Here is a 26896-nt window from a genome sequence, read left to right as displayed (position 1 = left end):
ATTTAGACAGCTGGAGCCACTGAGTGTGTTTTCAGCTCAAAACTTTTCCAAGCAGATGCTTGTTTGAGGCAAAGCCAGTATTAATGAGGTCGTTTTGCAAATTGCGTAAGTGGTTTCGAGGGCCTCGTTTTGAAATAAAATGCAATATTTAGAGTCTGAAAGGCCCTATTAACCCGGAGCTAACCATTTTTAACATTTTGTTGAACAAGAATTATTAGTCTTTAGACGTGAGAGCAGAAATTATCATCTAATTAACTTGACGAAACTTTCTAAAACTTTATTTTACTCAACCTGATCATAATATTGAGCATCTAGTAAGTAGTAAGAATAAAAACATATCAGAAACCGATTTATCCCATTAACTCACAATTTTAAAATGACCACTCTAAAAGTGGCTAAGTTAACACACACGACGTTTTTAATATTTATAATTGTTTTAATGGTCATATTTTTCTTTTGGCACAATTCGTTGATGCTATATTCACCAAAAACTACTAAATCATCATAGCATAGCTCTGTCTTGTTCTCACCAAATATAAATCATACAATAAGAGCTCTAATTTTGACTTGTTTCTATTGGAAATAATGAACTCTGTCAATGGGTTACATAACATTTTTCAAAGGCAGAAAAGTTTTATGAGAAACGATTCATAAAAAGTTGTTCAACTTGGGCGCTGTGATATATTATTGAACCGAAATTGCAGCTTATAAAACAGCAAAAGTTATGGTGAGCCTTGCGGAAATTTCGCTAACTTTTAAACCACTTTTTCACCTCCAATATATGGCTCGGAAACTTTCGAATCTTCGTTAAATTACGGCACGTCAATGTCGCGACACTCATGTCTATCGCAGCGCATACTTTAAAGAAGGATAAGCCGGGAAGAAAGTTGAGGAACGATACATGGGGCTGGGCGCAGCGTGTCACAAGTCAAAGAGCGAGCGGTGGAGTGTGACGAATAATTATACCGCAGCGTAACATGGCACGTTTTGAGCGCCGTCGATCCACACACACACGGCACTTGTTGGCCAACTCAGAATTGCCAATATAGTTGGTTTATCCGCACGCCTGTGAGCACGGCGCGCATTCAAACTTTTAATTAACTTTGCAAACAACAACAGCACCACCACCAGCAGCAGATGAGGGATGCGAAAATTTGAGAACCTAATATCACAAAGCCCCAGGTGTATCGGAGAGCCGCGACAAAACAGCGTTAAAAGCGACGCCCGCTTGCACCTCATTGGAGCTCGTTTTTGCCGTCGCAAACCGCGCGACGTGAGCCTAGACAAATGGATCTTTATGGACAAAGTTACAGCTAGTGCATAGTTCTGTGAGCCAGAGGCAAAAAGGGCTCATAACAGGCCCAGATGTTGCGTTAGTCCATTTGAGCAAAAATTTAACAGTTCAGTGATCACAAGTAATTTTAATTATTTTATCTAATATTAATAATCAGGGAATGCAATAATAGCGATCTACGAAACAAATTATAAGGTTCCATTTTTTTTTTAATTAAATGCAATGTACCTGTGTTTACATTAGCAACAATACTATGGAACTTATTGGGCTTAACCAAATAAAACGTGTACCAAATAAACTACATAAAGCCGTAGGTTATTCGTAAATAATTCGTAATTCCAATCAAACAGCTGAATTTTTCTTTCGAATTTATTTCAACCAGGATCCAAGCCAAACACAAAATTTCAACCATTTTGAATAATTTCAAATAAATAAATAAACCAAAACTGAAGCATCGCGATCATTGAATATCAACTGTGTCTCTTTATTTCATTAGTTTTCCCGTAATCATAAATATTTTAATTCTCATCTGTAGACTTTGAGAATCGTGCAATTGAGAATTGAAATAATTAACCCTTAATCAAATTTCAATTTACGAAATTATTGCGTGACTATATTTTGAGTCTCTAAACATTAATAGAGCCTAGTTGGTAATGGTTATTAATATTATTTGCCATTTTGGCCGTTCAGTGGTGTCGAACGGCGGAACGGAAAGTGAAAAATGAAGCATGATTTGTAATACACGATGTCATCGTAAAAATGTATTTATTATGGGTGCGCGGGAGTTTATACTATGTATATGTGTGCTTGCCGTTTATTTATCGTCCATCCGCGGAGCGCGCGCGTTTTGTATGCGTATTCATCATCTCGCTCTCTCTGGCCTGCTATCTTGATGATGTAAATTTAAATATTGCTCTGGTGGCGGTGACATTAATCAAACGCGGAAATTTCTGCTGATCCTGCCGGGAACGCTACATTTCCACAATGGTAGAGAAAAAATTGCCGGCCCTCGCGTATTTATTTATTCATCTGCTCGCGTGCTCGTTATTTGCTTGGGAATTATGTGAGCTTGGTAAATATGATTTGGCTTTTTAAATAATTTGCCAAGCTGATAAGCAACTAGGCAGAAAATATTGTTCCATCGTGATATTTTTAAGTAAATGCTTCGATTTTATACAAAGTCGTGTATTTCAATGAACTAAAAATGTTTCGTGCTATTAATTCAAGTGTACATTTTTTAAAATAATTATTCGTTGGCACTTCTAACGTTGAGAGTCGGAATCGTCAATTTAACAAATGATTCATGGGTTTATACCTGTCATAATGTTATGAACATTATTAATGTGAATGCAATACATATGAAGTTGGCTGCAATTTTCTCGCATTTGAATAATTAATAATTATTTTGTTTGCTAATCAATGAAAATATATCACATTCACAAATTGGCTATGGATCAATCAATTGTGCCTCAATTTTACTAAATAATTAAATAATATAAAAATAAATATAAAAAATTTGGGCTATGACATCTTAGGAAAAATGTAGCTGTTCGACAGATTAATGTATTGGTCGTTCTCTTTAGCTAACGAAATTGATTTAAACGTGTGGTTGCCGATTCTGGAAATTCAAACGGTGCTCCGGGCACACGTTTTTCGCTGCAAATGGGAGAACAGTTATTTTCGACGGCGGTACCCATTAAGGTGCGTTTCGGAGAAAGAAAGTTGATGTCCTGGCACAGTAATCAATACACCTGACATAGACATGTCTGTTCTGTTTTGCATTGATTGGAACTGCTTGTAAATGAAAAGAATGAATAATTCAGCTGCACATCCATCCAATCGAAACAATATCTCTCGTGCTGACTATATATACCAGCCTTTTACGACGAGAGGGAGAGATGATCTAGAAAAGATCTGGCACCGCAGACGAATTGCCCGAGCGCTCTTGGCCCACGTATCGATTGCCAGTCGGAGTTGTTTCGCTCACCTTGATGGCCGCGCCTCATCACTGCGCGCAATCTAACAAAGTGATTTGCTTCTCCGATTTCAATGATGCGCCCGCCCGACGGTCGCGCAGGATTGAATTTAAATGAGCGAGCGCTCGGCAGGCATTCTCTTTGAGCGCGCGGCCCAGCCAACTTATGCCGCAGCGCCAGGCCGGATTTGGTTCAGATTTTGTCGGCGGGCGAGCACACTCACATTGTGACACCCATGTCAAAAGATCACGGGCCAAAGGATCCACGTGTCTTGAATATTTAAGCAGTACAAAAGCAGCAGCACGCCATATTGCGAGAGCGCTGCGCCGACGACGCCGACGACGACGGCAGTGACTTTGACTGCCGCTTGAAACATTTAGCGGCTTCTAAATTTGAATGTCGCCTTTCGCTAGGCTGCTCTGGCGTTAATGGGGGGCCAAAACTGCGACAGCCAAGCAGATAAGACACTGTCGTGGCCGTGAATTCCTAGTGTGAGAGGAAGTTGGCCCCTGACGCCTTCCGTCACATCCTCGTCCCTTTTCTATTTGTATGTAGATCAAATTGCTGGTTGTTTGGATCGAAATTAAGAGTAATTTGCACAAAAAGCACAACAGAAAATTAGCTTTTTCTACTGCCATTAGAGAGGATTTACTCTCGAATTCGGATTATTAAGAAAACGTCGCATTTCGATGTTGACTGGGGATTGGCATTTTCCTAAAATTAACTGAAACTTTACTGTATTTGAGCAACAATCCCGTAATTTTACTGTATACCGATTTTGAAATTAATGTGTAATTTGGCAAATATTTTTTTCTGGTTATTTTTCAAGCCTTTTCAGCGAGTTTTAAAATCGTTAGAAGCATCAATTTGTCAAAAAATGCACTCACAAGAAATGTGAGTTTTAGTTTACGCATGTTCTACTCTCTCCTGTCACTTGTCTATGGGCCAAAGGATTGCCCTAGGATGTCCTTTTTATTTACATAATCAGCTGTGACAGCGGACATGTGTTTGCGATAAACCTTTTGTGCTTGCAACTGTCACTGACAATTCATCCATAAATCGATGCATCCGTAGCCCCATTACACGAGGTTCATTTCGATAATAAATAATACAAAATATTTGTATTAACTGTTGTAGTGGTAGAAAACAAATAGAAATTAATTACCCATATCGAACTTTAAAAATGAAATGAAACTGTTTGTATGTGGGAGTACGCTTGATTGCGTATCAGAATAGCACGTGCTGCTGCACCGAGCACTCAACAAAATGCATTGTTAAATGCACTTTGCACCCAGCCAGTCGGGCGTGCAGTCATAATGAGATCTAGTCGCAGAATTGTTTGCACACTGGATTGCTCGAGTTCCAATTCAATCAGCCTGTCAGACAAATAAGTAAAAAGGCAGCCTCGCTGGAGCAAGTCACGCATAATAAAGGATCGCGGTGGTAGCTCTCAGAGTGACTTTTCTCAAGACAAATAATGTTACATTGCAATGCACTCACTCAACTCGGTGAACTCAACCCCCGGCACTGAATAGGAGGCCGCCGCCAGCCTCCTTCTCACTCTATTGCCGAGAACTACGCACTGCCGGCTGCATATAACAAGTGTTTCACTTCGTCATTAGTGGAAGGCGCAGGGAAGAGCTCGAACACCAGCCACCCCCTCGCCTCATCCCCTGTATTCCCTGTTGTGCCGTTATTCCCGTACGAACGCGAGAGATTTGCACTTGTATTCGCACTTGTAAATCTCGTGTTCAGAGTGCATGTTGGTGCGGGTGTTATCGATCTGAGGGTGAGTAATCGCCATTGGAAGCTGTTTGAACTCAAGGAAAGGAGAAAGCCGCAATTCATCAGTAAAAAACGGGGAAAATTGGTGATTCAGATAAATTTCAATTCTGCGGAAAGGGAGACCAAAGGTCACGTGTGCAGCTAACGGCTGTGCTTTCTTTATTTTGATCAAAGGAAATAATGATTAAATATTTGAAATAATTTTTTTAAATTAAATATGTTTTGTCAAAATATAATAACTTTGTTTCCTCTGTAAAATGTCTCTCGCCCACTAAAATATGTAATCTTACAATGAGCTGAATGATTATCTCTTAATAAGTAAAGCAAAATTAAATTTTTATCTCCTAGTAGTGTAGTAGCCCTTATGATAATCTAAAATGTGAAATATAATTGAAAATATTTTCGTGGATTTACCTACTTAAAAATAGAACGTCATAAAGAATATCTGCTAGGTTTTCAGTTTAAAATTTAACGCGTCCCTACTTGGTCGCATTTCGGCAATAAATTCTTCTTAATAATCAAAAATATTCTCACTTTGAATAGTTACGTGTTAAGCCAATAATTAACCTTTACAACGTTATAAGTGTAAATGCAGAGTTTGGGGTTGAACACTGCAGTATACGCAATAGGTTAAAGCATTATCTGGTTTGGTGTACCAGAGTCCTCAGCTTGTGAGTTTCACTTCACCCGGTGCAATATCAGACACACCATGTGTTTTGTCGCAAATATATTGATTCGCAGCGGGGAAATCTCCGTCCGGCAGGCTTAAACACACACCGTCGCACCATACACACGCGTACGTAGGAGTGAGAGTATATATATGTGTGTCTATATGGCGCACGTTTAACAAAACAACAGGTCTGGCGGAATATACCGGCGGCGGCAAAGGTGCATTATTATTGCTTCTCCCCCTGGTGCAGTCAGCGCACACGCCTCCGCAGACGCACTTTGAAATTCTCTGCGCCCTCTTGTCGTGCACAGCATATTTCCATTTTTGCTGAGCCGAGTTCAAACAATTGAAATATGAGCCGCTTGCCGCTGGATTTAGCTCGAGCGGAACAAAATTGGAATCGCTGCTACCGCCTGCTTTCGGCATCAAACGAAACCATGTGCCGCTGTGCATGTGTTGTTTGCAAAGGGGTTGTTAGCGAATGTGTATTTTGGATTTCGGAATAATCAGCAAATATTTGCCATAGGAATGTAGATCGAATAGATGCGATGGATGGCGTTTAAACTTTTTGCATGCATCAAATTTTGTTTTGCTAACTCTTCAGCTACATTTTTTGTTTTAATTTATTCAGGTGAAGTTATGTTTTAGCCAATTGAAATTTAACTGGATCTCAATTTAAAACTATTCTTTTTGATTTTGAGATTTAAGGCAAAGCCTGTTTGTTCAGGAAATGATGGGCTATTAACATAAAATATTATGGGCAATTGTTGTGAAAGTACTATAAAATTAGAGCCATGATTGATCAATCTTTTTCGAAATTCATAATTATATTTTCTCTCGGCATGCAAACCTCTTAGGAGCGTCACAATAGTCTGTTTACAAAATTTAAAATTGCAAAATTTTAAAGGCTGATTTAGAGGCTTTTAATCATGACGAGGCTGCCGGCAGCTACAGCGCGGCGCGCGCGATTTGTCACAAAGTGAATCGGAACTCGCGCGCGTAATTTTTAACTGTTCCCTGTCATTTTTCTCGCTGCACATCAAACGGAGCGCGATGCCGGCACCAGCCGACTCAAATCAAATGATCACGAACACACACGGTAATTATTGACTTAATGAACAGAACATGATTTTGTGCCGCTCCACCGGGCAGTAGCCGCGGCGCACAATGCACAAAGTTGATTATGCACGATTCACAGTGGAAAATTACACAGTTGGCGTGGTTTCGCTGGCCGGTTGTTAGGTCGTAATAAAAGTGCCTCGATGGCAGAAATTAATGAAGCCACGCAATATTCTCTAATTAGGGGTGGCCTCTCTTTCACTGCGAGTGTGTGAGCGTGTGAGTGGCCGGCCGGCCACCCCGCCATGGTTTTGTATCCATATCAACGCTGCTCTACCTGCGTGGGTGGTTGGTAAAGCTTATAATGATATGTCCAGGCTGATTTTCCGATGACGTGTTATCAGTGGCAAATTTAATTTGTTCCGTCGACTGAGTGATTCTGCAATTTTCAAATAGTAATCCGAAGCCTAAGATAATTGTATTTTGTCGACAGCGAAACACGATACAAATAAACACACCATATATCAGAATGCGAAAGCCCTTGCCCAGAGCGGTTGGGTTGCTAATTACATTTGTGTCTGCTGCGTGTCCCATAAATGCTTTGGACCTGCAGCTATTTTATTGTACAGAATTTCAGGAGTTTCACGACCACTGAAATAACGCAACGTCGCAGAGGTGATTGAGAATGATTTTAACAACAAGATAAAATTCTGAAAAAAGAGTTCGATTGTATTTCACATTAATGAGGGAGAGTGTTTATCATTTAACTTCATTTTTATCTAAGACCAAATGTGAAACTTCGCCATTGATTTATTTATTTTATATTTGTGCTTAACGCAAAATGTTTCTTGACTGCATAAATTACTGCAAATATTAGTTGCCACGTCGAAATATGTAGTTTCTGGTTTTATTTGTCGATTTCCTGAAAAAGGAGAGATGAAAATCCAGACGGAAAATTTGTTAACCCTCTGACTCAATTTAATATTTTGTTTCTTCTACGTGTACTTTAATGCTTTTGAAATTGGCAAAGTAGTTGAACTGTCGTGTGCTCGAGTTAAGTTTAAAAATATATAAATAAATCTAACTTTCGCCTAAGTTAGCTATGGTTTAATTAAAGAGGGAATGATACTGCCAAACCAGGGAAGATCCTTGCTGTCAATATAGGAAGTACCTTAACTTTTGAGAAAGTTGGCTGCAAAGTTTGCGTGCTTTTCAAATGGCGAGCACTGTCTCCTGTCAAGTAATATCATTTGATTTCGTTACGTGGAGTTTCCAAGAAATCTTGCTCGACGTTGTGTTGATCTCGTCGAGAGAAATCAAACTTAGCCTTTGAAATATAGCTTAACATTTATTTGTGAGAAAATCCAATTTTCATATCAGCTTTTGGTCCTCTTTTCGTTTAGTCCATCAACAAAATAGACACCACCATTAGAAAACTCATATGGATGACCACAACAAATTTCTTGGAATTTCTGGAAATAAAAGCTTATGCGACGCATACATTAAATTTTGTTGGCTGCATCTGATTTTTAAAATGAATTTCATGCTTGTAATATGTGAGCCTTTGGTTACTTTGATTAAAATTCTATTTCTAACTAATTGTAAAACTGGATGATTGTGTTAATTAACAATTACTCTAATAAGAGTTGATAATTAGTTCCATTTGACCTAGTCTTTACGGATCTTCAGTATTTGCTTTTAAAATGGCAAAGTCAGCTTATGCTTTAGACATCCATGACAAATCCGTGCATAATGAAAGTCCACGCTGAAGTTAACTCTGCAAACTGCAGCAGAAGCAGCGTAAAAAAAGTGCTAGATCCAGCTATAGCGCGCAGAGCAAACTATGCTGGCAAGTCTGCGAAAGGGAGGTAAAGGAAGAGCGAAAAACAACAGTCACCGCGCCGAGATAATCGTTCGGCGAGTGCGCGCGCTAATAGTTAATTAAACAAACTCGAGCACAAACACTGCTGACTGCTCGATTCCGACTCTTTTTCCGGCGGCGGCGGACGGCGCGGCCATTAATTATTTGCACGCCGCTAATCCATCAGAGGAGCGGCAGCTCTCCAAGGACCGCACAGCAGCAGCAGTTTTGCCGCTCGGCTTGAGAGCAAACAACATGCAAAAGTTTTTAAGCGGCGGTGGAAGCGGACGGCCGGCGAAATTGCGTCGGCAGGTTGATTGACATTAAAACCTCGGCCCTAATGCGGATTCATTATTAACACGATCGGGCCGCTTTCTGCTGGCCGCCGATAAGCAGCAACACGGCGGCCGAGCGGCTGTCAGGGCGAAACACCGCATCTGCCAGTCAGCCACCCTTGTGTGGTCACTGCGGGTAGCCTAGGCAACCCCTGGCAAGGGCATTCCTTCTTCTTGCCTCACGCGCCCGGGTGACATGAATTATACTTGACGCCGATGAATTATTCAAATCTCCCTTCTCTCTCTCTCTCTCTCTCTCTCTCTCTCTCTCTCTCTCTCTCTCTCTCTCTCTCTCTCTCTCTCTCTCTCTCTCTCTCTCTCTCTTTTCCGCTCGGATAAATATTGGGATCCGTGGCACTTAACCTGCTTGCTTGCTGCGAGTATGTGTGTTTTTCGTGGGATGCATACGTTCGAGCGGCTGCTGCGTTGGGTTCGAACCGCAGGGAAAAAGGAAAAGTATCGGCGGATCAGCGGCTTGCTCAAATCCTCTCCAGCAAGATTTATTTTGCACCCGGCATCAAATTTAGCGGAAAGCGCTTGGGAAAAATTGTATGCATGCAAGTGCATGTGTGGCAGCTGATAATATTTATGTATTCTAAAAGCATCTCTCTCTCTCTCTCTCTCTCTCTCTCTCTCTCTCTCTCTCTCTCTCTCTCTCTCTCTCTCGTGCGTTCGTTTCTTGCTGCTTCCCCCGCCGCCGGAGCAAGCTGCTTTCCGCTGATATTATTTGCCAGGCGTTCTACTCCACCACGCTGAGGTTGATTTCGGTTTTATTGGGGAACGTATCGTCGGTATCGGTTTTGCTGCTTTTTGTGTGCTCCTGACGGCATATATGTAGGAGCCCGTACGCAATTGAATAGGTTTGAGCTCACCTCACTTTGCCCGTGTGTTTGAAAATGTGTTGCGCGGAGAATGGGAACGAATAGCGGATTGAGTTTGCGTGCCATTTTGTGCGAAATTGAAAATGCTCACGTAGACCAAATTGAAAAGTCTTGGTGCAAAACACAGAGACATCGTTTTTGATCTTGAATAATTTCCTGGACAATTCCTTTGTTTAAAATCGTTATTTTCTGAAAAAAAAGAAATATTTCCTCTTAAATGACCTATTCCCCAGCTTATAGGAAAATTCCCATTTTGCTGAAGTTGATGAATTTTGCAAAATTTTCCTGTTTCCCGATTCTTGATACACAATTACAATTACATTAACTTTACTTCTAATTTTAAGTCAGAGTAATCCAAAGTTAACCATCAATTGAAGAAACATCAACCATAATTTTTTCGGAATAACAAACTTCATTAACGTTTAGCTCTATTACTTCTTAATTATTAAAACATGCAATTAAATCTAGAAATAGAAATAATTTTGATTTAAACAAAGCCGATATTAATTTAAAAAAAGCAAATATTAAATTTAATAAAACACTCCAGATCGTGGAAACGCTTGTTAAAAGGCTTGGAAAGAATACAAGAGAGAAGAAATTGTCGAGTGCTGCTGGGTACTAAACTAATTTATTCGGAGCTGCCTGACGAGCAAGAACAACAACAATATTTTCGAAACGCGCCGGTTGGAAAAGGGGTAGCCAGTCGACTGACCGCACACACGAGAGCGAGTGGGAAATTGCGTCAACTAGCTGAAGAGATAGGCTATACGCACTTTAGTGCAATCCACCCGCCTCCCGGGGGTGTAATCGCACGAACAGCGAAGCATAATGGCCTGGCGGCAGTTAGAGCCGTGCTTCGTTACTGCACTCGTCATTAATTACAATTTCCCACCGCACAAAACAGCAGACATGCAGGCCATTTTTCCCGACGTGAGGCCCGGCGGTGTATTTTTCAAATTGGATTGTGTTTTCGGCCTTGCTCACATCATCGCAGGCAGGAAAAATGATCATGCTAATTTCTGGCTGTTTGCCCTGATGAAGACGCCGCCGCCGCTGCTGCTGCTGCTGCTGACACGGTGGGATATTCCATAATATATAACTCGCGAATTCGTACGGTGTGTCTGTTTGTTGCGATGAGTAATGGTTCAGCGGCGAAATTAATATTTATCGTGTGCTAACAAGGAGAAAGAGACAAGTTGCTGGTGCACTACTCTGTTCTTCCTGCTTGGATGAGTGTTCACAGTGGCGTGCAAAAACAATTTATACCCACGAGTCGAATCAATAAATGCTAAAGGAAGGATGTAAGAGGAGGCGGAGTAAGTGGAGTGGTAATGCTGCTCAAATAGAGCGAGAGCTGTGCGGCCTGTTTTATTTTATCAAGCTGCAAACAGATAACAAGGCAAATAAAGGTGGCATAGCAAAACAGCTCGCCGGCCTAGCAGATAGAGGTGTGTGTGTGTTGTAAAACGGTTTTGCAGCACTTTTTAGCCAAAGTGATTTTGGGAGCCATTAAGCCGAAAGCATCTTTAAGACATCCTGTGGTGTATGCCCATATAATCCCGAGGAGGGAAAACCTCACAACAACAACAACAAAAATTGCCTGTATAAGTTCCATTTTGAGAAATGTTTTATTTGAGAAATAAAGAAAGTAGAGCTTAACAGTCCAACAATTAAGAACATTTTGAATTTTTTAATAGAGCAAGACTAATTAGTTCATTGAGTTTATTGTTGTTAAATTTAGCAATAGTTTATCTCTAAAATGTGCAAGTAATGAAATCAGGACCGAGAAACAGAGACATTTTAAATGTTTTGCAAAATTTATCGAACAACTTAAACGGTTTTGGGAATGATGTGAATTTTGATTTATTTCTATCCCTCTCTTCGTTGTCTATTCAATAGAGTGCGAATTATCAGCTAAATTTCCTTTTTGCCAAAATAAATCATGATTTCCAACAAGGAGACTGTGCTCGCCGCTTGATTAACATGCAAACTTTTGAGCCGACTTTCTCAAAATTAAAACTGTGAAATTTTTAGCTTCCTAATTTTTAGATAGTATTTCAAGTAAAAGATCGGGTACAATGTATTTTTAACAAATTTTCTGCAAAGCTTTAAATTTTTGGTGAGTTCACAAACGTCTTTCATCAATTTCTATTCGAATATCAATGCAAGTCTTTTTACTCGTCTATCTCGATACTTATTTCGATTGCTTGGAACGCGAAATAGGAAACACGCATTAAAATGTCAAACAGTGTTGCAGATTCGACTCTACCGAGGCGAATATCCAGCCCGACCAGACTGGATTCGACGATGTGCATGCTGCCTCCATTACGGTGAGTAAAAACCCTGCTACATCTTGCCATTTTTAAAAATGGGGCACTATGCGAGCAGAGCAGAGCTGCCGTTTTCTGACTCGCATACCAAATAATGTTTCACGAGAGGCGCACGCTGCTTTATTTATTTACAGTGTTCAAACTCTTCTTCCATCTCGACGTCGAAAAGCAGATTTAAATATTGAATCCTTGATTTATTTGACCTGCCGCAAGGCATGTCTCGTACAAAATGCATTAAAGCTCGTTATTCAGACGGAAAGATTTATATATTGCATCTCAGCAGGAATTTCCTGTAAGTTTTTTCCTTGAGACAACGTTCACAAAGTTCTACATTATATTTTTGAGATAGCCTTGCCTGAAAGTATGTGTTTACAGATTTTATACTAATCCAAGCCTATTTCTTTTGACCCCGTGTCGATTTTCGGCTACTCAAGATTAACTATCCGAGGGGTGCTTTGCCATTAATTTTCTTTGACTTTTATTTTGCGCGCCTTACTCCGTGACGCGTGCTGCTGATCAAAGAAGATTGACGACCACGCTTCATCAGCTAATTTGCGATGCTTCATTTTGCTCGCGGCAATTTTCTAACGTGTCGCGCAAGCCGACCGGAGCTGTTAATATTCAGAATCCATATTAATAGCTGCTGTCATGCATTCAAGGGGTTCTCGCGGGCTCTGCATGCCGACGTACTCAAACTATTTCAGTCCCTCAATGGTGCCCGCGCGCGCTCCAAGCATCCGACATAAAAAGATGCATGCCTGCGCCGCCCTTATCTCCTCGGCCTGCTGCGGTCCATTACTTGGGCACGTGTCTTTTTCCTATCTCAATGGGCCTTCAAACGCTAAATTACAAAGCATAACTCCTGCGCGCGCTGCCTGCCACGACCTCCATAAGGCCCTCTTTTGGCAGCCTCTCTTTGGAATAGTATAGAATAGCTTTGGTGGCCGAAAATTGAAAGTGTACATACCCTTCTTTCTTGAAAGGAGCTTTAATAATTTTTATCTTTCATTTCATCACAAAATCAAAATGAAATGTACGGAGAGAAAAATTGTAAAAAACATAAAATTAGAAAGATATGATGTTTCGCTTGCACTGTGTAATTAAAATATTTTTTAATCCTGTTATTAATTGTTTTGAGTACCAGTGGAGTTAATAATTTTACTTTATTTGTTGCGTATAGTATATCATTATTCTTGAGTTTGTTTCATACTTAAGTTTTTTGATGGAGCAGCAGAGAAACTAAAAAAAGTAAAATAAAACGCATTTAAAATATCAGTTTGGAAAGTGGAACAGTTTATTTCAATATAATTTTTTAAATTATATCATAGCTAAAGGATGTGCGTTTGTACGTCACATTTCATGAGGAAACCACGATAACCTTTGACTACGCATGCATTTATTTGCCAGCTTCCGGCGTTTTTAACGTTTTAAGTCCTACTAACAGTCACACTGTCTGGTTCTTTGTAAACTGCTTCACAAAGGCTAGGGACCAGGGACTTTATTGGTGCATGTTGCACTAAAATTTTAACAAAAATGGAAGTGTTTGAAGTGGTAGTTTTGATGTCGTCGTTTTTGATCACCATATTAGTGATTGGAGGCAACGTTTTCACAATCATCGCAATTCTGAGGAAGCCAAAACTGAAAACCACGTCCAATCAATTCATCATGGGACTTGCGTTTGCCGACTTACTCGTAATTTATTAACAGGTAGCTATTGAGTCGCTTTAAATTGATCTTTTTAGGTTGGATTTTCAATCCCGTACGACACAGTGATGACCGCGTTGCACGGCGACAAACCTATAGTGACATACAGTGAATATGCTGTATTCTGTCTCGTTTCTCTATGCCCGATTTTCCTGTCTTCGGTTGCCTCCTTTCTGCATCTATTTTTGATTGGGCTAGACAGGTATTTCGCCATCACAAAACCTTTGGAGCACAAGACGTTTATGACAAAAAGGTAGTATTTATTTTTTTCAAGATGTGCTTAGTAATAGAGCGTTTCCCAATATATCAGGAAAGCTCGGTACGCAGTACTCATCGCCTTCGGCGTTGCAGGCTTAGGAGCGCTGCCGCCGGTCATTTGGAACAATTTTCCCCAAGAAATAGGAGACGGATATGGCTGCGTAATGAAAATAAATTATATCAAAATTTCTCTTTATTCAATTTATTTTTTGCAGGCAACCGTGACAGTCACGATTTACTATTTTTATTTCGTGATGTTTGGCTCGTACATAAGCACCTTATTCCTCATCATTTTCATGTATGCGAAAATTGCGCACATCGCTTCTGCTCGGCTGCGTAGCAACAAGAAACCGCTCAAGGTTTGTGGTTAATTTTGGCAACGATCGATGTTTATCTTTGAAATATACATTTTTCGCAGATGTTTGCTACAATCGTGAGTTGCTACATGATCTGCTGGCTGCCCTTCATGGTTTGCATGATGTCAGTTGTTCATCATAACCAATCTGGTGGCTCCAGTGCCATGTTTAAAGTTTCTCCAGAAATTCTTGCTATCACGTACATTTTGGCCTCCTTCAATTCGGCCATGAATCCAATAATTTATGCTTGGCAATTGAGAGGGTTCCGCAATGCTTTCTCTGAGTATCTTCGATGCGGCATTGGTGGTCCCAGCAGCAGCGAGGAAACTACGACTAGTTCAACTCCTCCAAATGAACTCGATGTTTAGAGTGATGAATGCAAGTTCCATATTCCATATAGGTTATGCAGTTAAATATTGTTGTTTATTTGGTGCTTAGACTTTCTATACAGCGTCAAATTTGGTTTCATTTGTCATGCTCAACAACTAATGCCAATGTGTAATATATTAAACCGCATATGATATTTCAGACTTTATCAAAAATTTCGAAAGCGGATGCTGTCCGACCAAATATCCGCTTTGAATAAGCTATAAAGCGTTTGGAGGTCAAGGAAAGTTTTTCCATTTCCGCAAGTAGTCTTGTCAACATGTCTGATGAGACTTTGAAACTTGAATTAAGAAGTTGAAATAATAGGAAGTTAAAATGCATTTATTATCTAATCAAACGCCCCCTTGCTCACCATGCGTGTTACTCATTTTAGTCAGTTTTGGAGAAAAACAGTCCATTCCAGACTGACGTCGAGGTTTCTGGCCATCAGTCGAGTAGACTTCACGGCTCGTAGTGTGTGCGGTGGGTGCACGGCCCAAGTCTGCAGTGTGGGCTGGCGCCCTGAACTCACCTCCAAAGACGACTTCGGCTATTCTAATTTTTCCAGACGCCATTGCTCGACTTGGCCTCTTTTGCATACCCAGTAGTTATGTGTACAGCTATTCTCAAAGAATTAATGCCAGAGAATTATACAAATTTCTCGCGAATTTGATGTAAGGTCCGCACCCATTGATGAATATTATGACTTGAAGTTTCCACTCGAGGAAAGTCATGTATTATCTAGCGAGATGAAATAATCGATCTTGTTCTCGTTAATTTAGTGTTGAGATTTTGTTTTTCTCGACATGATTCAGCTCAAACTTGCATGCTATTCTTGAGAGTATACATTTTATTGATAAAATTATCATTGTCATATATACGATATTGTAAAAATTATTGCTAAAAACTGATTTGTTTACAAAAAAAATCAAGGATTGAGCAAAATAAACGCTAAATTACTGTCTATCTTTTCTCACCTAATAGTTTGACTGAAAAGGTTTAAATATCAAAATACCAGATGGTAAAACATATACGCCCTGAAAACGAGCTTGCCAATTTTCTCTGACAATGAGCATTTCATGAGCAGCACAGGAACAATGATTGTTTCGCTGTGTAGGGAGTTGGAGATCCCCACAAAGGTCGCAGCAAGCGTATCCCAACAGAATAAACATCATGCTGGTGCACACAATAAAGATCGGCGACCACAAGCAGCTTATCTATCTCCCAGCCGCGAGCCGCGAAACGAGTGCATTTCGTCGTGCTGCTGCCAGAGCTTAGTCTGCGTGTGGTCAATAACAGCAGTCAATAATACGATATCAGCGGCAGAAAAAAGAGTCGGAACGAATACATCCGACCTAATATTACCTCTAGTCTCTTGACATTTACTGCAAATTGAACGAGGGGCTCGTCGATGGGATAAATTAGATATCGGTCGGCGGACTGCTTCATGAAATTATAAGGCTCAAACCCCTTTGCCCAAAATGAGACGAAGCCTCGCCTGCGAAACGCGATAGCCGAATAAAAAATTTATGGTGTCGCCAACAGATGTTGAATTTATTTGATGGCGAATGCATGGTCTCTGTACTATATATATGACTCTCTGCTCCTTGCGTCGTGATACTCAATTTAGGGAAAGACTGCCGGGTCGAATGATAAATTTTATAGGTGCGTGCGTCCCTTGGCCTGCCTTTCTCTGGGAAATTTGGCGGCTTTTTGACCTGCGAAATATTGGATCGCAAGAAAAAAAAGCAAAGCGATCTTTTAGAAAATCAAAAAACTTTCATTTAATGACAGTGGCAGGTTTTCAGGTCCGGTGAAATTGGGGAGAAATTCTTCAAGCCCACGGACATAGCAAGGAGCCAGACAATCTGACAAACACTTCTAACTATATTGGGACTTGATCTGTTTATATAATGCTGAAATTATTTTATTTAAATTTCATTCATTTATATAATATTATTAATTAATATTATTTTTAAAATGGATCTATATTTTGAAACTTTCACATGAAGATCTTAATATGTCAAGACCACATTTCACAACTTCCCACACAAAATATTAATATTGAAATTTCCCTTCATTAATTTAAGTGCCTCATAATTTTAAAATTTCAGAATAAGCTGCTTCCACCTGATATTGAAAAGGGCCGCTTAAGTTAGCCCTTAAAACTGCCCTTATTTTCAGATTGCAAATTAAATAAAATAAATAAATGGTTTTGACAGAAAGCTATATTTGAGATTTGTATTGAAGGTCAGTAATCCGTGCTTCGTATAATATATTTTTAGAGTGGTGTGTTCATAAGTTGAAATATTATCAGAAGATTTTTATCTAGGAATCGCATAATTAAAACAATGTTCGGAGCTCTCTATAGTGAAAAATGTGCCCCACTACTGTTTAGTGGAAAAAAATAGAACAATGGTTATAAAGAAAACGATACTTTGACATTTTAAACAGTAAACAGTACACATATAAATGAGTATTTTAGGTTTAGAGCGTGAAGCGTGATGCTCTGAAATTACGTATATTGATTTATACTGTTCAGTATATACAACCTGCGAAGCATCAACGCCTTGAGATTGCATATACACCGTCTGTCAATAATTGTCTGCAAATAGAATCCTAAACACCAATTACGCGCGTGACCGAGGGCATGACCGTGACGTAAATTGGCATGATTACCCAAGTTTGAACCACAGTGGACTCGATTTTTACACCGGCGAACTATTATAGAATGTATTTCCAAATCGTTGAAGCCAGAACCATTTACTAAGAATTTTCTCGAATATTTTTATATTATTAATGAATCTCGAAATTAGTCTTGATCTTGACCAGCCTCCTATTAATAAGTCAAAATTGAGACAGATGATCCTATAGCTGCAATTAATTACTTAGAACGCAGTCCAAATATAACGCAGCGCCAGTCCGTGCCACGAGCCCTCGACTGACAAATGTCAAGCCACATCATGGTGAGAGCGCCTTTTTCACTGTTTACTGCACTTCGCCCGCTCCCCGACGCGCGGGCGTGTGCGAAAAGTGATTGATGCGAGTCCACCTTGATTTGCGCCGCCATACGCCTGCCGCCCTCGCTCACAAGGCTGGCCATTTTTTTTACCCGCCAGCCAGTGCGTGCCTGTGACAGACATATTGGTGCTCTCGAATCACTTTTCAATCATTCCGACCGAGCTCAGTCAGTCTGGCTGCTTTTTTGCTCGCGCGTGCAGCTTAGATTCGCTTCCTCCTTCGGCGGCCATCCAGGCGAAATGGGTCGGAATGGAAAACAATATATCCGTGCGCGCAACGACGACTACGACGATGATGATTTCGCCCCCGCTGCCTCGATAGAATGCCGAGCTTGCCGCGAGAATATTGAGCCATTCGCATGGAAAATAACTTTTGTTTGTCGCCGACGAGCTGTTTTGCTGCTCTCACTGTCATGAATAAGTAATTCGAAACTTGTTCTTTCGGAGGATTTGCTAGCTCTTTTTGTTTTATTTTTACCTTTTTGCGCAGCAGCAGCGTGTCTTCTCTCCTCAGCATCCACTGACGGATAAAGTTCTCTCTGGCTGTGCCATTGAGACAAATGAGCCGGATGCTGATGTTTTGTTTTGTCTTCTTGAGTGCACCAGACGATTAGACCGTGATTGAGAAAGTTATGTCTGGTAAAGATGGCCCCGGGTGTAAAACGAACATGACAGTTTTTTACATTAATTTAAAGCTTGTGAAGAAAATCAACACGGTGCATGAAAAAAGCATATTTGTTTAAATAATTAAAATTTTAATGCATTTTAAAGATGATAGACAGCAGTGGATAGTTAAAAAAGAAAAATCTTGCTTGTATCTATGCAGTTTTGCTGATGTTTTGGCCTGTACGTATTTTTAAATTATATCTTTCCATAAATTGCTTTACTTGTATTATGCTGTTTTTGGCCAGAAACTGCCTCATAGTTTGTTGTTATTTCAATTGCTGTCATAACCTTAAACTATGATTTTAGTTTTATTTCAGTAAATATTTTCAAGGATTTGCTCAATAACAAACTGTTCTTGTGATATGCGCTCACCAACTTTGAAAATCCTTGTTTTTTAATGACTTCAGATCATCAACGACTGGATGCGCATTCATTAGTGCGCTGCTTTCAAATGCTCTTACTGCTTGCATGACAAAAGAAGTGAAGAGCCGTTTTTGAATGATTGGAAAGAGTCATCATCATTATGAAAATCTGTCTACCTGCGATTTCAATTGAAACGATTCCAATTACACACCGACTGTCAGTATAAAAAATTGACGATTTGATAAGACCGCTGACAAGCGAGTTCGAAGTAGAGGCACTCTCATCAGCGAGTGCTATGGAAACCAGCAGAGATTTTCCTCATTTCGCGACTCGGAACAATGTACCTCGGCGGGCGCGCGCGTGTCAAAAACACTCAAAAATCCAGCAGCGGGAGGGCGCAAAAAGCATGCAGCCAGACTCGAATCAAAGCTCACCGGGCCACCGACAAAAGCAGTAAAAAATCGCAAAATAAGCCGTAGCGCAATTCCTCGACAGCAGCAAATAATAATTCCTTTTGTGGCACCAAGTTTCAGGGGCCGACGTGCGTATATTTTTGGTGCTCATCCCTAACAACGGTGTTGCGTTGCCACGTAGAGAAAGATAGCGGGCGGACACACGGTCTGGAGGGATGCTGCGGTCCATTTAGCGAGCTAGAGGCGCCCTCTGCGTGGCGGCGACGGCGGCGCTGGCGGCGCGGTGCCGGCCGCGCACACCATCCTCCTACGCGGGCTGGCGGGCGAGCGGGCGGGCGGTCGGTCGGTCGGCAGGCAGTAGTCGTGTGGCGGCGTGCGACACGGACAGCAGCCAACGTTTCTCTCCCTCACTCGCTGTTCTCTCACCCTGCATAACTCGCGTGCAGTGCAGCAACCCTTTCTTTCGGCCAGCGCACGGACAGTGTCAGGCGTCGGGGGACAATTGAATGTGCGGTGCAGTGGTGCCGAATGCCGGCCACCTGAACTATGAGTCGCTTTTCGGCCGCCAGCACGTGGTGACTTCTGCCAACAAACCTCAACTGCAGCGGTAAACTGGCCGTTGATTGTCTGTGTTGAGATATATAGATGTGATCTGTTGGATCGATGTGTACTACTACTCTCAATTAGCACCGCGATTATCTATCCGAAAACCGTGCTCTGTGTGTGCTTCGTAGTGTCAAGAATTATTATTATTCAATATCTTATGGAAGTGATGTCCTGCTAATGAATGTGTCTCTATCAATATATTGCTTGAAGTGTACTTGAAATTGCTTCTATCACCACCAATCACCACCACCACCGGTCAAAACAATTTACTCCGGCCTGCCATCAAATACTATTTGTACAAAATCCTCTCTTCTCTGATACACATAGACTACTATATCTCTATATCTGTGTGTCTTATCGCGCCGCGGCACGAGTAAGAGAGATAACGATAAGACCAAATCAGACTCAGTCTGTTAGTTGGACAGCACGAGCAGCAGCAGACAGGTGTCCAGATGGAAATGCTCCACTCGCTCAACACCCTGGCCGGTAAGATTTCGCCGCAGAGTGGCAAACCGGCCGCGCCGCACAACAACAACAATAACAACAACACCAACCACAACAACAACAACCACCATCACCCGTACCATAAGGTGGCCAAGGTGGAGGTGTCCAGCAGCGGCGGCAGCACCGCCTCCGAGCCATCCCCTAACTCGGAGGCCAACTCCAACGGCCGTCTCAGCCCCTCTAGTCAAATGTGAGTATTCCTCTCATTTTGAGCTAAAATTGCGGCAATATTTCTTCTCTCGGATGTGGATTATTGTTATCTCTCTTAAATTCCCGTCGGTTCGGTGCGTGAGTGACTGGTGCTCGTTTATGGCCTGATAAAAAGCGCTGTCTGTGACGTCTCATTACGTATATATTTTATATTTATCTAGAGGTCGTGTGTACTCTTCATTTTGTATAGTTTTTCCCTCTTGTACATATTATTGTCTCTCGTTTCCACTTTCCCCTTTTAACTCTAGCGCGAATTCTCTCTCTCTCTCTCTTTCTCCCGCGGTCTATATACTCCTCGTGGCGCAATGTGCGCGCGTGCTTTGCAGCAGTTTGACGACAACCATGCTTGACGACTAATGACATTTTAAATTTAGATCGTTACGGACTCAATTATGAGCGTGTTTTGCGGCGAAGTTGGCCAAGTTTCGCTGTAAATCGGACGCGCGGATTTGCTTGCGAGGGGTTGTTAATCTTGGTACGAACGGAGGGTTAACCTCCAGCTTACTGTGCTTGGCGCGAGAGAGACAAATAAGTTTCTCGGAGCTGCATGGACGCCGGAGGTCGTGGGTCATTTGCTCGCTGATAACATGCCATTGTCGTGCGTATTTCCATGTTGCGAAACAGACCACTCGGTAGAAAGCAGCGTTGAGAGAAACCTTTTTACTGCAAATAAAAAAATATGCTGACAGTCTCGAATTTGGCTCGCGTGTTGTTCGGTGTCTTGCATTGTGGCGAATAATTTGGTAGATTTTAGTTGTACTTGTTGCTGTTTCATCAGGTGTAACATTGAATTTACGACTTTGCGAAAGCATTTCCTCGCAATAATAATCCCACCTCGCGCACATACGAGGTAATGCACACACATTATTTGCTCTTGTAACACGTCACAATATGGATGACTGTCGGTTTATCTAACTGACAAAAGATCACTCAAAAAGCCGTCCATTTTTTATTATCTGTGCTCAGTCTTGATCGCTACCATAGTTGAATTTATATCTTATCTGGCACTGTATAGAAGACGGCCAGAAAATAGCAATGGAAATGCCGGGTGCAAAAACAATGGCTGTGGAGGCAGAGCAAATAGAGCACAATAATCCACTGCTCATTGCCCTGACCACTAATGTGCAAAACCAACCAGTGCAAACATGTAGCGTTGAAAATGCATTCGCCGGAAGCAAATATAATGCTGTTGCACTCTTTGATTAACTAACAAACGTGATTGGCCCCAATCATTAATCCGATTGCTCCAACTTCATGCATTTGGCCACTCGCTAGTTCACTGAGAGACTGCTGAGTGTTTACATATAAAGTGGGTGAGTGAGTAAAAGGCCAAACTCACTCGCTTCCACTCGACTTCCTCTTTGTTATTCCTTCCAGATTTTACAACCAGCCGCCCTCGTGCACGGGCTCGCTCGCGCTCTCTCACTCGCTGTGTATAGTATTAAATAACCATGACCTCACAGCGAAAAGTCTGATTGAGTCAGAGGGCAAATAAACTCGTTCGGTCGTTCGTTTTATGTTCCTTTCTATTAAAGTGCACACGCGCACTGTGTTTGGGGCCATATGCAATATTCTCGATGTTGCAAACACTATCTGCGCACTGGAAACAGCAGTCGGTGTTATTAAATTAACTCCGCCGAGTAAATTGAATTGAAAAGTCTGCAGCTCCTTCAAGAAAGCGGAGATCTGCGTTCTCTCAGCTCTGCATTTAATTGCTGTCTGCTTACGCTGGAATGATGATAAAGAATGGACCGAAAGGGATGCTGGCGCGTGCGTTCATTCCGCTACTGCACCATTTAATCGGCGCCTGCCGTCCTGGGGATTTATCTTCATTTACAGTTTACTGCAGCCGGCAAACAACTCTTTTTTATAATTTACTGTATTCTCCGAGGATCCACATTTCCAGCTGTTCGCAGTAGTGTTCAGTAAAAACTTAAATGCCACGTAACCATTATTCAGAATTTGCATAGGATTGCAGTGAATCATTTATTGCTTATATTTTTATTCGACACGATCTATGCAGCAACATACCGCTGAGAGCAGAGTTATCATGATATAGTAATATTTCTGAAAGAGCGTTGAGAAATAAAGAATTTTCGAAAAACAAGAAGAAAAATAAATTACAACACCTGAAAACAAGTCTATTATATTTCAGCTAAAAGTGTCAATATAACCTGAGGGTGGGGGGGGGGGGGAAGAACGCAACGGGATAAATTGAGACAGTATAAATGCCTGGATGAAGCACTAGCTCTGGGGATTGCGCAACCAATCTTTCCATTGTTAACATTTTAAACGGTGCACATTGGTATTGAACACATTCCAAAAAATTATTGGTTCTTGTCTCACCTTATTTTTGTCTAATTAGTTTATAGTTATTTTTATAATGTAAAACTAATGCAAGATTTTATACTACGTTAAACACCTAAAATTGTTTCCATTTATTATTATTATTGATTCTTAATTTAGGCGTAAATGTCGCGTTAAAAATATATACATTTGGCCAAAAACTGAGAAAATGACACATTTCAGGCAGAAACCCGATATAACACTAAACTCAGGGAGGGAAAGCCAGAAATTAAGTTTTAAATAATTTTCAATAACACAGTGCCACATGACTTGCTCTCTTGATTCTAGATCAAAGCATTCAACAGTGATTGAAATTCAAAATGAAATTTCGATCGGTGGTCTGGCTATTAACGTGAACCCATCACACCGCTCACAAGCAAGATTCTATTTTAAACTTAATTATTTCACGCGTCGTCCCCAATCTCCAATTACACAGAAAAGCGTTAGGGAAAGAGGGCATGGCACGCGCGCATCGAGCCAGGAGCTCATTGAAAGCGCGTCGCTCACACACTTGCGCGCCATAATTTACATTTCGACGTCGGTCGGTAGCCAACAATGGCCAATTAGCGCCGTGTGTGAGTGTGTATGTGTGTGCGAGCGCACACATCGTCGTGTCGGGGCCAACAATGGGCCGAGTGCCGATCGATCGGCATCGAGAGAGACACACAGCTTGGCTGGCGAGGTGCCTGCTTTTGCCTCTTTTCGCTGATGTACTGCTCCCGCGTGTGTCCCGCGAGGCCAATCACTGGCTGCCTCCCACTCATTAGGATGCACACGCGTGCAATATAATTTGCTAATTTGGTAATTAATGCCGCTTTTGCACTCAACAAGTCTCCCAGGGGGCAACAGGTGCGCCAACTTCATAAAGTTCTTTGTAAACATTCAACCCCTATTACCAGGGTGGGTGTTCAAGTGCCTCGGCGCCGCTGGGTGGTGCGGTTGCGAAATTTTAAACTAATATAGTGTACCACGCCCGCTCTTTGCCCGCGCTCGCCGGCTCTGCTCTTTATGAAATTGGAGTTATCCTTTGGCTTTCTCTCTGCTCGGAAATCTGGCGCGCGCGGTTGGGTTGTGGCCGCTCGTTCCGCCCGCAGCAATGCAAAAGTGCAATTGCAGCAATGAATGCATGTGCTGTAATGGCTGGATGTGTTTGCTTGCGCCTGCTAGACGTCAGACAGAGTGCTATTGTGGTCAGGCAACGACAGCTAATAATGCCAAGTGTGTCTTACAGGCATGTCGCTTTAGCTCCGAAGAGCAGTTAATTGTTTGTCTCTCTAGTTTCTTGAACACAGTTAGAATGCGTCATGTTACCTTGTTAAATGTGCTTAAATACAAATTAGAAGCCATTTTAAAATTGATGTATTAATTTTTTCAGTATGGCTGGTAATATTTTTACTTCAGTTTTATTTTATTTTATTTTTTGTTAAATCAACATTTTTTTATTAATCAGTGTTAACTTTTTAATTGGTACAGCAAAATAAAAATAAACAAACTATCAGTATACTCAATTAAAAGTGGTGTACCTCGGCTGCGGAAACTTTCGAGAGTTTAATGAAGGTCTCAATTTGATCTAAAGGCTAATTAAATGAGTGGACTAATTGAATGAATACTGCTGAAGCCACTCTCTATTCAACTTTTCCGATTACGAATGAATTCATCAAGGGAGTTTCTCGGGGACGGAGAGCGCGCGCCTCAAATGCTTGTCAAAATATTTGCCAGGCGAAGTGCGCAAAAATTCGAACGCGCGCGCTGCCAGTCGCTTTAATTTAGTTAATGGGCAAAGTTTGCCGGCACAAAATAGGGCTCCGACAGCACTTTTTCATCCAACAGAACACGATTTCAACCCCCAGCCGAGCGAGCGGCTCGTCAGCTTACACAGGACAGAGTTGGCGGCCGAGTCTAGAGGAAAAAGCAGCTCAATGTCCATCAGACGCATGCACACGCACCCCCGCAGCTCGACACAAAAAGCGGCGAGGCGCAATGGCTGCTTATCAAAGTCGAGCTTTTTATCGGGATAATTTGTCTGCGAGCACGAGCGGAGGAGCAAACACGTCCCTCTTTGCATTATTATCCGGCGGCGCGGAGGAAAGGAGCAGCGGCGGTGGCCAGAGAGGGACTTTTCAAATATCAAATTCAAGAGTGTGGAGTGTGTATACTATAGAGTACGTTTATTTGTGTGTGTGTGTGACGCAGCGAGCAGAATGTGCGGCGGCGGCGATCACTATCCAGATAATAACGCCCGCTCCACCCTTCCTCTCTTCCCTGTCGACTGTATCCGCACTCGAACGCGCGATATTATTTGGACATGGAAGCGCGCGCAAATAAAAGAGCGACAGGGGCCGAGCTGCCGAGTTTGATTGAATAAGAGTTGAGATAAAGCCGCTCGCCGGGTAAAAGGCCTGGCAAACAATGAGTATTATGTGTGGTGGCGTTTTCTAAATTACTCGGCCAAACAGACACATTCACTGCAGACTGGAGAGCCAGCCGGATTGCTTTTGAAACCGACCGGTCGGTCGGCGTACCGTATTCAGCGAAATGCGCAATAGGATTAAGCGGGGAGTCATGCGAGAAGGTAACTCCTCTGGACAGCTTGCGTTGTGACATTGAATAGCAAGATTGTAAATGGAGTAATATGTGATAACGGTTTGAGCAAATAATCGTTTTAACAATTTGTTTACTTGACGATGAAATGAAATCTTGATTACTTAACATTGTGCAATTTTCAATAATAATCAGGCATTCTCTATTTAAATTTATCCTTGGTGTTTGCTCTTTCCTGACAAGTGTGTCGAGATTTTGAAACGTGATTTCATCGACAAGAAATTTCCGATTGTTCTGTCTGAAATGAAATGTAATTTTGAGCTGCGGCTGACAATGAAACACGATATTATGAAATGTGACACGTGGCAACTCTGTCTTGTAGTGAACAAGACAGAGATTCAATTTAAGAGAGGGAATGGCATTGTAATAAGGTTTCATTGAATTGAAATTACGCTATTTTCCTTTCAGAGTTTTGCAAGAGGCGAGGGATACCTTCTATCCGCCTTTATGGCAATTCATTTCAGCTATGCAACCCGCCTGACAGAGCGAGTGCTGTCGTAAAACGGGCACAATTCTTTTGTGCCTCGTCGCACCTGCCTTTGAGAGACAAAGAAACACACACACAACTTTATGGCGTTTCTGCAGCAGAGCCTTATCTGCAACCGAGGCGATATTACGCCGTCATTTCAGCTTCTTTTCCGCGCCAATTTTAATTTCCTCCGCGGAGAGAGGGAGCTCGGGGGAGACAAGAGTTCGAAGATGCGATCTCACGTTTGTAGCAAAAACGCGCGCGGCGAGGCAAGCTGCGCAATCAATAAGGACGGCGAACGCAACACCGCGATGACTTTGCAGTGCGTGTCATTCGAAAGAAATAAATTATATTCAGGGTGAAAGGCGCGCGGCCGAAGCCAGGCGGAAAATAAAAAGGCTCGCCAGCAGCCGAGCCTCCGCCGAGATTTGGCAGATTTACGGGGAGCGAATTTCTATTCTATGCAAATTCTCGTCGTGCACGCGCGCGCGTGTTCCGACCCCCATAGATCCCGCACCTGCTGCTGATCGTTATTGAAAATTATCTGCGTCTGCATAAAAGCGGACCCGGCTCTGGCTGGCCCATAAAAAGGGAAATTGAGAGCCGGCCGAGTTTGTTGAAACCAAAGCAATAGTGGACGCTGCTGTTGCGCCTTAAATAATGTTTCTCGTTGGAAGACCTTCTGTGCTTCTGCTGTGTGTGTGTGTGTGTGTGTGTGTGTGTGTGTGTGTGTGTGTGTGTGTGTGTGTGTGTGTGTGCGCGCCACTGCGGGGTAAAATATGCACTCTGCGCAAAGGGAAACAGAAAAATTTTCATTCTGCCG

The 26896-nt window shown here is 41.8% G+C and overlaps 2 protein-coding genes across 15 annotated transcripts in view; both read left to right on the top strand.

The window, feature by feature from the left end:
* The window catches only part of LOC135939593 (CUGBP Elav-like family member 2), a 234644-nt gene that overhangs the window by 39377 nt on the left and 168371 nt on the right, over window positions 1-26896 (top strand). For 11 of the 14 annotated variants that reach the window (XM_065484656.1, XM_065484420.1, XM_065484502.1 and 8 more), the window contains exon 2: window positions 12111-12191. In XM_065484656.1, the coding sequence (XP_065340728.1) occupies window positions 12111-12191 (81 nt within the window). The other 3 variants (XM_065484998.1, XM_065484581.1, XM_065485233.1) reach the window with 2 other exon arrangements.
* On the top strand, window positions 13629-15824 carry LOC135933968 (probable G-protein coupled receptor No9). The gene is made up of 5 exons (XM_065475451.1): window positions 13629-13883; window positions 13934-14148; window positions 14206-14314; window positions 14369-14512; window positions 14572-15824. The coding sequence occupies exons 1-5, from the start codon at window positions 13725-13727 to the stop codon at window positions 14875-14877; spliced, it is 933 nt and encodes a 310-aa protein (XP_065331523.1). The 5' UTR covers window positions 13629-13724; the 3' UTR covers window positions 14878-15824.

Source organism: Cloeon dipterum, chromosome 1 (genome assembly GCF_949628265.1).
Source record: "Cloeon dipterum chromosome 1, ieCloDipt1.1, whole genome shotgun sequence".
Lineage (NCBI taxonomy): Eukaryota > Metazoa > Arthropoda > Insecta > Ephemeroptera > Baetidae > Cloeon > Cloeon dipterum.
Note: the sequence above shows the minus strand (reverse complement) of the source record. Positions and strands in the feature narration are given on the sequence as shown.

Bases quoted from the DNA above. Each gene is read 5' to 3' on its own strand.
- LOC135933968 (XM_065475451.1), top strand. From the start codon at position 13,725: ATGGAAGTGTTTGAAGTGGTAGTTTTGATGTCGTCGTTTTTGATCACC. The intron at 14,149-14,205 runs GTAGTATTTATT...CCAATATATCAG, and splicing joins AAGACGTTTATGACAAAAAG to GAAAGCTCGGTACGCAGTAC. The intron at 14,513-14,571 runs GTTTGTGGTTAA...CATTTTTCGCAG, and splicing joins GCAACAAGAAACCGCTCAAG to ATGTTTGCTACAATCGTGAG.